We start from the raw sequence: 14,452 nt of genomic DNA, 5'->3' as shown, positions 1-14,452 counted from the left end.
GCATGACAAAAGGAAAAGGTGCATGGTAACCATACTAAAGCTGTTGTAAAAAGTTATACTTGCATTTATATTAATAACCAAGTTGTATTATTTGTGCAAAACTTGCCTTGAATGTAAAATTAGATTTTTCCAAGACTATAATTATTTATTCCACCAGACTAGTGGATAAATAATACCCTTTTCTATAATAATAATAATAAAGATTTTTTTTTATTTTGGGGCAAAATATCCCTACTATATATACACAGTATCTCACAGAAGTGAGTACACCCCTCACATTTTTGTAAATGTTTTATCTTTTCATGTGACAACACTGAAGAAATGACACTTTGCTACAATATAAAGTAGTGAGTGTGCAGCTTGTATAACAGTGCAAATTTGCTGTCCCCTCAAAATAACTCAGCACACAGCCATTAATGTCTTAACCGCTGGCCACAAAAGTGAGTACACCCCTGAAAATGTCCAAATTGGGCCCAAAGTGTCAATATTTTGTGTGGCCACCATTATTTTCCAGCACTACCTTAACCCTCTTGGGCATGGAGTTCACCAGAGCTTCACAGGTTGTTCCACTCCTCCATGACGACATCACGGAGCTGGTGGATGTTAGAGACCTTGTGCTCCTCCACCTTCCGTTTGAGGATGCCCCACAGATGCTCAATAGGGTTTAGGTCTGGAGACATGCTTGGCCAGTCCATCATCTTTACCCTCAGCTTCTTTAGCAAGGCAGTGGTCATCTTGAGGTGTGTTTGGGGTAGTTATGTTGGAAAACTGCCCTGCAGCCCAGTCTCCGAAGGGGATCACGCTCTGCTGAACTGTAGCCCCCAGTGCCGGCAGCACTCATGCAGCTCCAGACCATGACACTCCCACCACCATGCTTGACTGTAGGCAAGACACACTTGTCTTTGTACTCCTCACCTGGTTGCCGCCACACACGCTTGACACCATCTGAACCAAATAAGTTTATCTTGGTCTCATCAGACCACAGGACATGGTTCCAGTAATCAATGCCCTTAGTCTGCTTGTCTTCAGCAAACTGTTTGTGGGCTTTCTTGTGCATCATCTTTAGAAGAGGCTTCCTTCTGGGACGACAGCCATGCAGACCAGTTTGATGCAGTGTGCGGTGTATGGTCTGAGCACTGACAGGCTGACCCCCCACCCCTTCAACCTCTGCGGCAATGCTGGCAGCACTCATACGTCTATTTCCCAAACACAACCTCTGGATATGACGCTGAGCATGTGCACTCAACTTCTTTGGTCGACCATTCTGAGTGGAACCTGTCCTGTTAAACTGCTGTATGGTCTTGGCCACTGTATTGCAGCTCAGGTTCAGGGTCTTGGCAATCTTCTTATAGTCTACGCCATCTTTATGTAAAGCAACAATTCTTTGTTTCAGATCCTCAGAGAGTTCTTTGCCATGAGGTGCCATGTTGAACTTCCAGTGACCAGTATGAGAGAGTGAGAGCGATAACACCAAATTTAACTCACCTGCTCCCCATTCACACCTGAGACCTTGTAACACTAACGGGTCACATGACACTGGGGAGAGAAAATGGCTAATTGGACCCAATTTGGACTTTTTCACTTAGGGGTGTACTCACTATTGTGGCCAGCGGTTTAGACATTAATGTCTGTGTGTTGAGTTATTTTGAGGGGACAGCAAATTTACACTGTTATACAAGCTGTACACTCACTACTTTACATTGTAGCAAAGTGTAATTTCTTCAGTGTTGTCACATGAAAAGATATAATAAAATATTTATAAAAATGTAAGGGGTGTGAGAACTTCTGTGAGATACTGTGTATATATACATACATACATACGTATTACATATACACACACATTAGGGATATATAGGGATATTTGATTTTCTTCTTTTTTTTTGCAGAACACACAAGATGAGTGTTTTTGGACTCCAATGTTCAAAATATCTTCTTTTGTGTAAGTTTGGAACGGTGTGAGAGTTGGGAAATAATGGCAGAATATTTGTTTTTGAGTGTATTATCACTTGAAAACAATCAGGGTAAATGAAAATATCAAAAAAGGAAAAAAGTTTAAAAACTGACTGACTTTCAATCAGTAACAAGACAAGAATGAATCATAATTTGTGCACAACATACTTTATTTCTCTTTCATTTGAAGATCTTGAATCTTGTGAAACCATTGACATATTCTGTCCACATCAGGAAAATGTTTAGTGTGCTACCGCCCATCGCATATTTATTTCAGATTCACCACAACAGTTGTAGACAGAACAAATATATTTTTTATTTATCAGTACAAAATACAGATCTCTAACCAGATTACTCATCAAGCGAGCACTGAATCATGCTTTTACCTACTGGTTGTTTTTAATTTAGATTTCAAATGTTCTCTACTTCATTGTTCACACTTCAACTTTGCTCACAAATCTGAAATACACACAGGTTTGATATAAAAGTAATAAGAATGTGTGGATAAGTGATTCCTTCCAGCTCACAATCTTCAGATACCGGTTTATTTATTGTAATATATTGAATAGTTGCACAAATGTTTGAGGTATATGGTTTCTGTGGTGCATCTGTGGTACAAGGCAACTACTGATCACTGCATCGAAACATCCACTCAGGCAATTAAAACACAAGTCTTGATCGACCCCAATCAGGATTTGTTAAATCATCTTCATATGTCTTAAACGTTCTTGGCAGTTGCAGACGTTCACGCTAATTTGGCATGTCATTTGCACACTTCATTCAAGCTTTTCATCCATTCGCGAATCAGGTCTCGGCCTTCATGGAAGGCAAACATGTAAACTATCACTATAGGTTCACTATAGGCTACATCTAAAATACTGCAGGAGTTCAGTAGTTGGATGCCAGGTGCTTGTGACTTTTGACCAGTATTGAGGAGGATGTGTCCCCCTCAATGTTTATGTTGGTTTTACGGGTAAAAGGACATATTGTAAAGCCAAAATGCACTGCGAGTTGATTCATTTAGTGATCCAACTACCTACAAATCCTGCACTTCCCTGCCCTTCAAGCAGTAAAGGTCCGTTCACACCAAAAATGATAACTATATTAGCGTCCACACCAAAGCACAATAATGTTCTGTTTATTATAAGCATGCTCTGTGGTTTTGTGCTTGAGCTCTTTAAAGTGGAATAGATTTTCATTGGCTGTAAATGTTTTTTAATAATTTATCAGCTGAAAAAAAGGCAACCTCTATGTCGCTATTCTCGTAGAATTTGAATGATTATTTAAGTTTTAAGGCCCGTTCACACCAAGAACTATAACTTTATCATTCTGATTGGCTGTCAGTGTTTTTATCGTTTATCAGATGAAAAAAGTTCTGACTGATATGAATTATGTTGTTAATTATGTCACTATCATTATAGTTGTGATGTGGACTTTGCCATTCACTTAGAATGATTATTAAAACTTTATAGCCAATAGCCTATTGGTTAGTATGCCAACATACAGCACAACTGTGCTCGATTCCGGTGCTCTCAACTGTCCTATCTATTTAAAAAAAGGCATAAAAGCCCCAAAACAACATAAAAAAAAAAAAAAAAGAGAAAATGTTAAAGTTGTTACAACATTTCATGAATGGGCCTTTATCGTTAGTTACATCATTTGTGTGAACAGACCTTTATAGTTATCTTTATAATATATGTCCTTGTGAACAAGCCTTCATAGTTCTCATTACAGTTATCGTTCTTTATGTGAACGGACCTATATAGTTAACTTTATTGCTCTAAAGCTATCTTTATAGCTTTTCTTATGAATGAGCCTTTTCAGTTAATTATCGTCCTTTTTTTTTGTGAAAGAACCTTTATAGATACTCTAATAGTTATCGTTGTTTATGTGAATGTACCTTTATAGTTCTTTTTAAAGTTTTCATCCTTTTTGCGAATGAGCCTTTATTGTTATCGTTATAGTTATCATCCTTTTTTGCAAACAAACCTTGATAGTTATTGTTATAGTTATTATCCTTTGTGTGAATGTACCTTTATAATTAAATTCATAGATAGACTTTTTTTGTGAATGAGTCTTTATAGTTATTGTTATAGTTTCGTCGTTTTTTGTGAAAAAGCCTTTATAGTTATTGTAATAGTTATCAATGTTTATATTAATGTACATTTATAGTTATCATATTAGTTATAGTTTTTGATGTGAACAAACCTTTTTAGTTATTCTTATACTTATCGTCCTTTTTTGCAAATGAGCCGTGATAGTTATTATACTATAGCTATTATACTTTGTGTGAATGTACCTTTATAGTTAAACTTTTTTTGTGAATGAGTCTTTATAGTTATTGTTATAGTCCTGTTTGCGAACAAGCTTTTATAGTTATCGTTATCATCCTTTTTGCAAATGAGACTTTATAGTTATCATTACAGTTATAATTCTTGGTGTGAATGGGGTCTTAAGACACCAAAGTGCAGAGGAAACTATATTCTTGTCTCTTATTTAAGAAAACAAGACATTTAAAACCTTTCAGAGTGAATATTCTGTATATAGTTGAGTGACAGTACAATAAAACTTCACATCAAGAACGGACCAAATGAGTTACAGTAATGTACAGCTCTGTACAACATAATATAATAACAGAACGGCACTTTAGAGCAACAGTGAACGAATGTTCTGTGCTAGTGAGGCAGCTTGAAGGTGATGGCGACTGTACCTTATTCCTGGCCGGGATACGGTTTTGACAGTCACCATAGCAGCCTGGTCTTTAAGTACATACATACGTGAGCTAGCAATGGGCACTTGGTCATTTTTTATAATTTTCAAACACACATGGGACATCTTGTATGGCGCACTCACCAACATGAGGTAAAGAATCAGACAATTGTGCACATAGGGCCAGATTTACTATCAGCTTGCGCCAGCGCAAACCCTCATTTCATGTTAAAAAACTACTGTAAGGATATACTGAAGACACAGTGGGAAATTGGCACTGAAAAGGTGTGGACAGTTATTTTGTGACTCACTTTATTGAATATGCATTTATAAGAGTTTCCCTTTCGATCGGTAAATTTATGGGAGAGTATTTAAATGAATTACGCAACGCGATTTACTAAGATTTACGCTCGTCAATTCTCTGGTATTTGTGGCATTATTTAATGCCCCCAAAAAAGCATGCTTTAAAGCAGGTGGTAATTTGCGCTGCCCAGGTTAAAAAAAGTACACTTCCATAATGTTCTAGAAGTGCTCTATTTTCTTGCACTACTTTTATTCTTAATATACTAAAAATGATTCTTTAGTACTTCTTAAGATCAACCAAGTGTACTCAACTGTGCTATTTTGGGACACCATGTATATGAACTAAAATCTTTAACATACTATCATTGTATTTAAAAAATGTATTTAGTCACCACTTGTACTACACTTGAGTGTACTAGTGTATGAAAGATGGCTTCAAGTGTACTACAACTGGTAACTAAATAAATTTTTTAAATACAGAGATATTTTAAAAGCGCATTTTAGGTCATATTCATGGTATCCCAAAATAACAAAGTTGAGTACACTTGAGTAAAATAATTTTTAGTATATTAAGTACACAATTAGTGCACGACAATAGAGCACTTTAAATACATTATGGAAGTGTACTTTTTTAACCTGGGTGCTCTTGGTAGATTGAGCTGGTCATTATGGAAAAGAGATGTTGTGGAGATTTTTCCCCTACCATCGCTGCTTTTATGGAATTGCGCTCTTAACGCTAATTTTCCCTGATTAGTAAATCTGGCCCATAGTCCCTTGAAACCGAAGACAAGTGTTCTGGTTTTGCGGGACATTGGTTTCTGAGGGAAACCTCTTATGTGACGCTGCTTTCGTCAACGTTACCCTCACAGACTTCTTCCACACACCCGCTACGATTGCCACCAATGCCCAAAACGCTAGATCCAATGCCGTGCGGCCCACTTTGAGAACTGATTCCAAGAAGAGGCCCAGAAGCAGCCATGTTGAGACAAGAGACGCTATTGTTGCTCATGGAATGTTGCGGAGACAAAACAGGGATCCCGCTTCTGGCGCCAACGCTACCAATGCTAGTCTCATTGGCTGATTGGAGCTTCATGTGATGTGGTGGAGAAATGACCGACCTTTCGGATCCCACTCTTCCTTCGGCCCTGCTGCGCCTCTCGCAATGTGAGCGATGCCTCATGAAGCTGTCGCGCCACATGAACTTCTTCCCGCAGCTGTGGCAGTCGTAGGGTTTCAGACCGGTGTGGGTCTTCATGTGTTCGGTGAGGTGATGCTTCATCTTGAACTTCTTGGCACAAACGGGGCAGTGGAAGGGCCGCAGGTCTAGGTGCATGTTAATGTGCCGGTCCCGCATGCTCTTATGCGTGAACGTCTTCCCGCAGTGACACATGAAGACCTTGCCTGAACTTCCAGCCACGCCGCCGTCTAATCCTTCCATCCCGCTCCCCATAGCACCTTGGCCGGGTAAGTGGACCGCTCCGTGTTCGAGACTCCCTTTTAGAGACACCCCAGACATGCCTCCTGCGAGCCCTAATGGAGATGTAGACTCCAGGGCTGCTTGATTGTACAGGAGAATCTGGTTTCCCTGCATATCCAGAGGAAAGAGCTGAGCTCTGGCGGCCGTCGACTGAACCGAGCCGAGCAGGGTGGACACGGTCCTGCTGGAGCATTGGCTGGGGTTCTCAGGAGGGTGATGAGAGGATGTCTGGTCCATCAAACCCCTCTCAAACTTGAGGTAGTCTTCCGAAGACTGGCAATAGTCAGCCTAGAGGAAAAAGAAATTTGAGTAATTGAGGATGATAAGTTGTTGTGGGTGCACCTCATAAGTATGAATGTTTTTTTAATGTTGTAATTTATTTTTGTCCACTTCGTTATATTATCATTGCATCTCTTATTCTAATCCAGTTTTATCTATAGGTATACTATAGTATCAATCACTGATTTGCAGAAATAATCTGTCAGTTGTCTGTTATTAAATTTTTTTTGACAATTTTTATTTTTGACAATATTTGATGTACAAAAATATTTAGACACTATTAAACTGCCACAATTAAAAAGGCATTTAAAAATTACAAATAATCAAGTGATTGGATTATATATCAAAATATCAAAACAATAAGCATTTATTTAAAATATATATTTATTTATTTAAAAAATATATATATAAGCATTTATTTTAAAAAATATTTTAAATATATATACACACATACATACACACACACACACACACACACACATATATATATATATATGGCACAAGCACTTTTTTTCACATTGAGGTTTTGAAGTGATGTTTTCGAAATATTTGGTTTCAAAATATGAAGCAGTATACAGGTGCTTCTCAATAAATTAGAATGTCATGGAAAAGTTAATTTATTTCAGTAATTCAACTCAAATTGTGAAACTCGAGTATTAAATAAATTCAGTGCACACAGACTGAAGTAGTTCAAGTCTTTGGTTCTTTTAATTGTGATGATTTTGGCTCACATTTAACAAAAACCCACCAATTCACTATCTCAACAAATTATGAATATGGTGACATGCCAATCAGCTAATCAACTCAAAACACCTGCAAAGGCTTCCTGAGCCTTCAAAATGGTCTCTCAGTTTGGTTCACTAGGCTACACAATCATGGGGAAGACTGCTGATCTGACAGTTGTCAAGAAGACAATCATTGACACCCTTCACAAGGAGGGTAAGCCACAAACATTCATTGCCAAAGAAGCTGGCTGTTCACAGAGTGCTGTATCCAAGCATGTTAACAGAAAGTTGAGTGGAAGGAAAAAGTGTGGAAGAAAAAGACACACAACCAACCGAGAGAACCGCAGCCTTATGAGGATTGTCAAGCAAAATCGATTCAAGAATTTGGGTGAACTTCACAAGGAATGGACTGAAGCTGGGGTCAAGGCATCAAGAGCCACCACACACAGACGTGTCAAGGAATTTGGCTACAGTTGTCGTATTCCTCTTGTTAAGCCACTCCTGAACCACAGACAACATCAGAGGCGTCTTACCTGGGCTAGAGAGAAGAAGAACTGGACTGTTGCCCAGTGGTCCAAAGTCCTCTTTTCAGATGAGAGCAAGTTTTGTATTTCATTTGGAAACCAAGGTCCTAGAGTCTGGAGGAAGGGTGGAGAAGTTCATAGCCCAAGTTGCTTGAAGTCCAGTGTTAAGTTTCCACAGTCTGTGATGATTTGGGGTGTAATGTCATCTGCTGGTGTTTGTCCATTGTGTTTTTTGAAAACCAAAGTCACTGCACCCGTTTACCAAGAAATTTTGGAGCACTTCATGCTTCCTTCTGCTGACCAGCTTTTTAAAGATGCTGATTTCATTTTCCAGCAGGATTTGGCACCTGCCCACACTGCCAAAAGCACCAAAAGTTGGTTAAATGACCATGGTGTTGGTGTGCTTGACTGGCCAGCAAACTCACCAGACCTGAACCTCATAGAGAATCTATGTGGTATTGTCAAGAGGAAAGTGAGAAACAAGAGACCCAAAAATGCAGATGAATGAATGAATGAATGAGGCATTTATATAGCGCTTTATTGTGTATTGCAATACACCCAAAGCGCTTTACAATCATGTGGGGTGTCTCTCCTCAACCACCACCAGTGTGCAGCATCCACTTGGATGATGCGACGGCAGCCACAGGACAACGGCGCCAGTGCGCTCACCACACACCAGCTACAGGTGGAGAGGAGAGAGTGTCATAGAGCCAATCAAGTGGATGGGGATTATTGGGAAGCCATGATAGACAAGGGCCAGTGGAGGGAATTTGGCCAGGACACCGGGGTTACACCCTTACTCTTTACGATGAGTGTCATGGGATTTTTAATGACCACAGAGAGTCAGGACCTCAGTTTAACGTCTCATCCGAAAGACGGTGCTTTTTTACAGTATAGTGTCCCCATCACTATACTGGGGCATTAGGACCCACACAGACTGCAGGGTGAGCACCCCCTGCTGGCCTCACTAACACCTCTTCCAACAGCAACCTAGTTTTCCCAGGAGGTCTCCCATCCAGGTACTGACCAGGCTCAGCCCTGCTTAGCTTCCATGGGCAACCGGTCTTGGGCTGCAGGGTGATATGGCTGTGACTATGACAGTGGCCTTCAGATGAGCTGAAGGCCACTGTCAAAGCACCCTGGGCTTCCATACCACCTCTGCAGTGCCACAAACTGATCACCTCCATGCCACGCAGAATTGAGGCAGTAATTAAAGCAAAAGGAGCCCCTACCAAGTATTGAGTACATATATACAGTAAATGAACATACTTTCCAGAAGGCCAACAATTCACTAAAATGTTTTTTTTATTGGTCTTCTGAAGTATTCTAATTTGTTGAGATAGTGAATTGGTGGGTTTTTGTTAAATGTGAGCCAAAATCATCACAATTAAAAGAACCAAAGACTTGAACTACTTTAGTCTGTGTGCACTGAATTTATTTAATACACGAGTTTCACAATTTGAATTGAATTATTGAAATAAATTAACTTTTCCACGACATTCTAATTTATTGAGATGCACCTGTATATATATAATATATATATATTTTTACATTCTGGTTGTAAAACCTAGTGGAGCATGTTTATTTGTTAATGTGATGAACTTCAACTGTCTTTATTTTGCTTGGAAACGTGAGAATGCATGAGGAACTGACTTCATACATTCATTAAAAATTACCTTGAGACCAATTTGTTAAACATGACTGTAAAAAGGTTCTGATGGTTCTGAGAAAAGCTCTACAATCTTTTGTTTGCAGATGCTACTTGGTCTGATATGTTTTATCTAATGCAATGAAATTTGTAGACATGTGACAAGTGTCCAAAAGTGTTTTATTGCTGGGCGTGTGAAAAAAAAAACCCTCAATATATTACTTTATATATATTCAAATGAAGGTGATTTTTCTGTAAGGAAACCAAGACAAGAATTTCATCCACTCAAAAATCCTAATCGTAACAAGTAATTTTCCAGTTAAAATATCTAAAAATCCTTGACACAAAATAAACTTGACAAGCAACACTGCATAAGATATTAAAACTTTTTGGAGAATATATCGACTTGAGAAGCAACGCTGCATAAGATATTAAGACTTTTTTAGAGAATATACGGCCCTCTATATCCAATGTGAGTGTATTTGGCATTACTACACTGGCAGAAATCTACCAACGCAGTTATATTTTAACTAGTCATTTTTGCAGTCTTCAAACTTAATAGGACCAATTAAAAAGCATTTTAAAATAACTGACATTTAAAATAATTATTTATTTTATATTACAAACAAAATGATACCCAATATATTGATAGCATATTATCCAGCCCTAAAAAAATAAAGTTGATGCAAAACTACTGACCTGTGCCTCCATTTCAGCTTCTTCTCTGAGTCCAGAGAGGGTCCTAACATTTGATATATTAAATGTCCTGTCCCTCTCTCTAACTATCTCCATCTCTCGTTCTTCTTCATCGTCTCCTCCCTCCTCTCCTCCTGACACCACGATCAGGTCGTCGTCTCTCGAGTGCTCCGTCTTCACCACCACCCACTGTTTTCTCGGCATGATGCTCGGCTGACTGTAAGACGGCCGCTTCTGGGGTGGAGAAGAGTCTCCATCTTGATACGAAGAAACTCCAAAACTGTCGCTCACCCCCACCTCTTGATCAGAGACGGAGGTCGCGACCTTTCGCTTGCCTCCCCGATCTCTTTTCCTGGGAAACAAGAGCTCTTCGTCGTCATCTTCTTCGTCTTCTTCGATCATGAATCCTTCCTCTCCGCCGGAGGGCATGCAGTAGGTCGGGGTGGAGTGAACGGCACTCTCTCCCACTGCTCCGGTGGTCACCATCGTCCCGCCGAAGTGTGCGTCTCTAGGACTGAAGTAATTGGTGCTGCTCGGGGACTGGCTCTCACTGAAGGACGGTCGGCTGGGAGGTTGAGGAGTAGAAGGTGCGTCTCCTCCGTCCGCTGGGGCGACCTTGTTGGCGCCGCCGCTCTGCCCTGCGCTCTCCTTGTCTCCGGATCCCTGAGCTCCACTGGAACCTCCCCTGCCCTCTTTGAGAAGCTCAGTGCATTTGTCCACAATGTGCCACATTTGAAGCACACTGCCAACGGTGAGGTAGTTAACGATGTCTTCGCGAAGCATTCGCAGCTGGCCGGTGTACGCGCAACTGAGGACGCTCTCAAACGCCAGGGGGTCCATGACGGCCGGGATGGAGACGGTGGACATGTTCTTCAGCAGCACCTGGAACGCAGAAACACTGTGATGTGGCTAATAAACACTGCATAGATGAATCTGATAGAAACTGGTATGCCTTTTTTTAAATTACTTAATAATATTGACTGTGAAAGAAAATTGGTGTGTGAAATGTTACAGAACTTGGCACGTGACAAGATTTTGCACTTGTCTCATATAACTATATTGCCGTTCCTCATGTGTGTTGTATAGCTTTAAATTATTTATATGAATTATTTTATACACTTTTTTTACATAGCTTTAAACTTATTTATATAGCTTTAAAATACATTTTACAGTATTTAACACTCATAAAAGTCATAGTGACACAAAATATAGATTTATATTAGACTGACTGATAGATAATAAAATAAAATAAACATTTACTACAATAAAATATAATATTAAAACCATATTTTTTCAGCTAGTTGCCAAGGCAACATTTCTAATTTTTGTATAGTTTAAGTAAAATAACTAAAACTGAAGAAAGAATTACTAAAAACGGTTAGTAAATTATTAAATAACGATGTACTGTTTACTAAAACTTAAAATAAAAAATTTAAACAATTATTCAAAACATTAATAAAAATACGGAATAGTATTTCAGTTATACCAAAACTTATTCATATATTTTATTATTAGATTTTTATTATACATATTTATTGTTTTATTTCTTCCATATGTAGTCTATGCAACATGTTCAATTTTACTTATTCAGATTTTTAGGCTTTTCTCAGTAAATACTTACATACAAATTTACAATTAGTTTTATTAATTGATCAGAATATCATGTAATTAAAATACTAGCTTATTATATATTTCATTACACATACTTATTGTTTTATTTATTTCTTCCATTTATAGTCCATGCAACACACCTTGTGTTCAAAGATCATTTGAATTATCTTGATTTTTAGGCTTTTCTCAGTTAATACTCACATATGCAATTCATTTTATTAATTAATCAGAATATCAGTCAGAATTCAGTCAATCTGATTGAGTGTCTTTCAGTGTTTGTCAACAACTAAAGTGAGAATTTCCAAATAGGATATCACTTATCAGACCTAGCAACAGTAAGCAAGGGGATGAGTCCATGTAGAATCAGAGTGATCTTCAATTAGTTTCAAGAGATCTTTAACACCATCTAGGCCTCACAGTAAATATGTACCTGGTCGTGGAAGTAAGGTGACGATGCAGCCAGCACACACCGATGGGCCTTGAACACATGGCCCTGAACGTGGATGGAGAGGTCGCAGAGATGGCCTTCTTCACGCTGCCGATTTAGACTGTCCAGCACTGAGGCCTGCACACTGGGGAAGCACACCTGTACCACTGAACCAGTGGCTGAACCCGCGGAGTCACCATAGCCTTGGTCCGCTGTGGCCGACTGCATTCCTGCAAGGGAAGAGCATCATAAAATAAATTATACATTTCAGTGCAAACTTAAGGTTTGTCCCAATTGCTTATCCACTATTATGCAGCGTTTTTAGCATAAATAATGTGATTGGTGTGCTCCCACTGAAAACTCCAAAAAGAAAGGGTGCACTTCAAATGTCTGGATGATGCACTTAATTAACTGAAAAAATGAAGTGTAAAATGTTGGGACACTTCATATGCAATTAATTGTTGCACCTTTAATTACATACTGGAAGAGGAGGAATTATCAGACTCTGATGCTGGATGACAAAATAACCTTACATAAGTCATACACTAGACAGCTGAGTACATAGTGCACAGAATAAATATGTACACTATGTTCAGCGAAGCGACATAACTCACATTAAGTCACATTATAATAACACCATGGTGGATATAGCATGTCCAAATTTCATTCATACAACCCATATTCATAATAAATAGAACGTAATTTGTTAACAAAAGTAAGTTCAAATTCAAATGTAGTACCTACTCCAACCAAGTACACAGATAGTGTACCAATAGTGTATAGTGCGTCATTTGGGACACAACTTCACATTACACAGGCTACTTTCACACAGCAACAGAATATGGTTGTCAGGCCTGTTTTAAATTGTTGAATACACCTTCACACACAGTTCGGTTATAAACCAGAGTGACAACAGAATTAATCTCCACACCTAAGAGCTAGACCTCATTTGCATAAAAATGAAACTTACTTTGAAAATGAATGACTTTCAGTCACTTTCACATGAAAAAAAATGCTGTTTATATAATAAAGATATGCTATATATTTAATAAATATTACATAAAAATTTTATATATATAACATAACTACATAAACAAACAGCTGCTAAAAATAAGTGTTTTGATTATCCTCATAATAACACAATACAACATTAATTTCGAGCAAATATTCTTTTATTTCTCTTTGAACCCAGCAAATGTTATTGCAGGTCCAAAGAACAAGGGGCATTGACCAGACACTGCATGAACACTTTATTTATCTACTTTGTTGGCGTGTTAAGTAGTCATTTCGTTGTCTAATATTGAAATATATCACGAATATAGTTTCCTCAGACCCTGTTATAATGCCTTAGCGTGAATATTTCGCTATCCGTTAAAGTTGCATTGGTGTTTGGTCAACAAACAGCCAGTAGCTCTCGCGAGCTCGCTGTCAGCGTGTATTAAAATAATATTCGCCACGTATAAACTCTCAGAGCCCCGTTTAAAAGAGTTCGCGTCAGAAATCAGGGGTCCGCGCACGGCTCTTATTTACATTAGCCAGCCGCTGCGAAGCCAATCCGTGTGGCCTTAAGAAGCACGGAAGAAGATCGTCTCATAAATCACACTCTTTTTATCGAGCAAGATATCTTACCGATTTAAATATGTCCGTCAGGCGCTCAAAAGAGGGGTTTTCATTATGGTAGATCGACGTTTCCCACCGATCGGGAATGCCGAGCGTAATGGTGGACTGACATCGGGTTTGGAGTCTGGTTTTGCCTTTAAGAAATCCCAGACAGCTGCTCTAGACTCGGCCGACTAAAAAGGGAAGCAAACACTGGATCCTATTCTCTATTGTCATGGCAACAAGTGCTGTTTTAGACTATTAGAACACATAGAAATTATAACTGTCTTATTAAAATAGTAACCATTGTTCCAACCTTCAACAACAACAACAACAACAGAGCAGTTAGCTATGCTTCATCTAAAACAATTTTATCCAGAAGTTTCCTTCGGTATTTTATTCAGATGGGTTTAAAATAAATAAATTCAATTGCTAATTGTAATGTTTAAACTTAAAAAAAAAAAACAAATTTCAAAAAATAATTTCAAATGAAAAATAAAACAA

General features: G+C 38.6%; 1 protein-coding gene across 1 annotated transcript; it reads right to left on the bottom strand.

The window, feature by feature from the left end:
- Window positions 1–2,108: 2,108 nt before the first annotated feature.
- zbtb22b (zinc finger and BTB domain containing 22b) lies at window positions 2,109–14,158 on the bottom strand. The gene is made up of 4 exons (XM_058754670.1): window positions 13,979–14,158; window positions 12,353–12,579; window positions 10,315–11,193; window positions 2,109–6,727 (listed from the first exon to the last, which is right to left on the bottom strand). Exons 2-4 carry the CDS (start codon window positions 12,575–12,577, stop codon window positions 5,795–5,797), a joined length of 2,037 nt encoding a protein of 678 aa, XP_058610653.1. The 5' UTR covers window positions 12,578–12,579; window positions 13,979–14,158; the 3' UTR covers window positions 2,109–5,794.
- Between the last annotated feature and the right edge of the window lie 294 nt (window positions 14,159–14,452).

Source organism: Onychostoma macrolepis, chromosome 19, assembly GCF_012432095.1.
Source record: "Onychostoma macrolepis isolate SWU-2019 chromosome 19, ASM1243209v1, whole genome shotgun sequence".
Taxonomy (NCBI): domain Eukaryota; kingdom Metazoa; phylum Chordata; class Actinopteri; order Cypriniformes; family Cyprinidae; genus Onychostoma; species Onychostoma macrolepis.
The sequence above is the reverse complement of the archived record's forward strand: the minus strand, read 5'-3'. Positions and strand labels throughout refer to the sequence as shown.

Bases quoted from the DNA above. Each gene is read 5' to 3' on its own strand.
- zbtb22b (XM_058754670.1), bottom strand. From the start codon at position 12,577: ATGCAGTCGGCCACAGCGGACCAAGGCTATGGTGACTCCGCGGGTTCA. The intron at 11,194-12,352 runs GTACATATTTAC...TCTGCGTTCCAG, and splicing joins CACCTTACTTCCACGACCAG to GTGCTGCTGAAGAACATGTC. The intron at 6,728-10,314 runs GTCAGTAGTTTT...TTTTTCCTCTAG, and splicing joins AAGCTGAAATGGAGGCACAG to GCTGACTATTGCCAGTCTTC.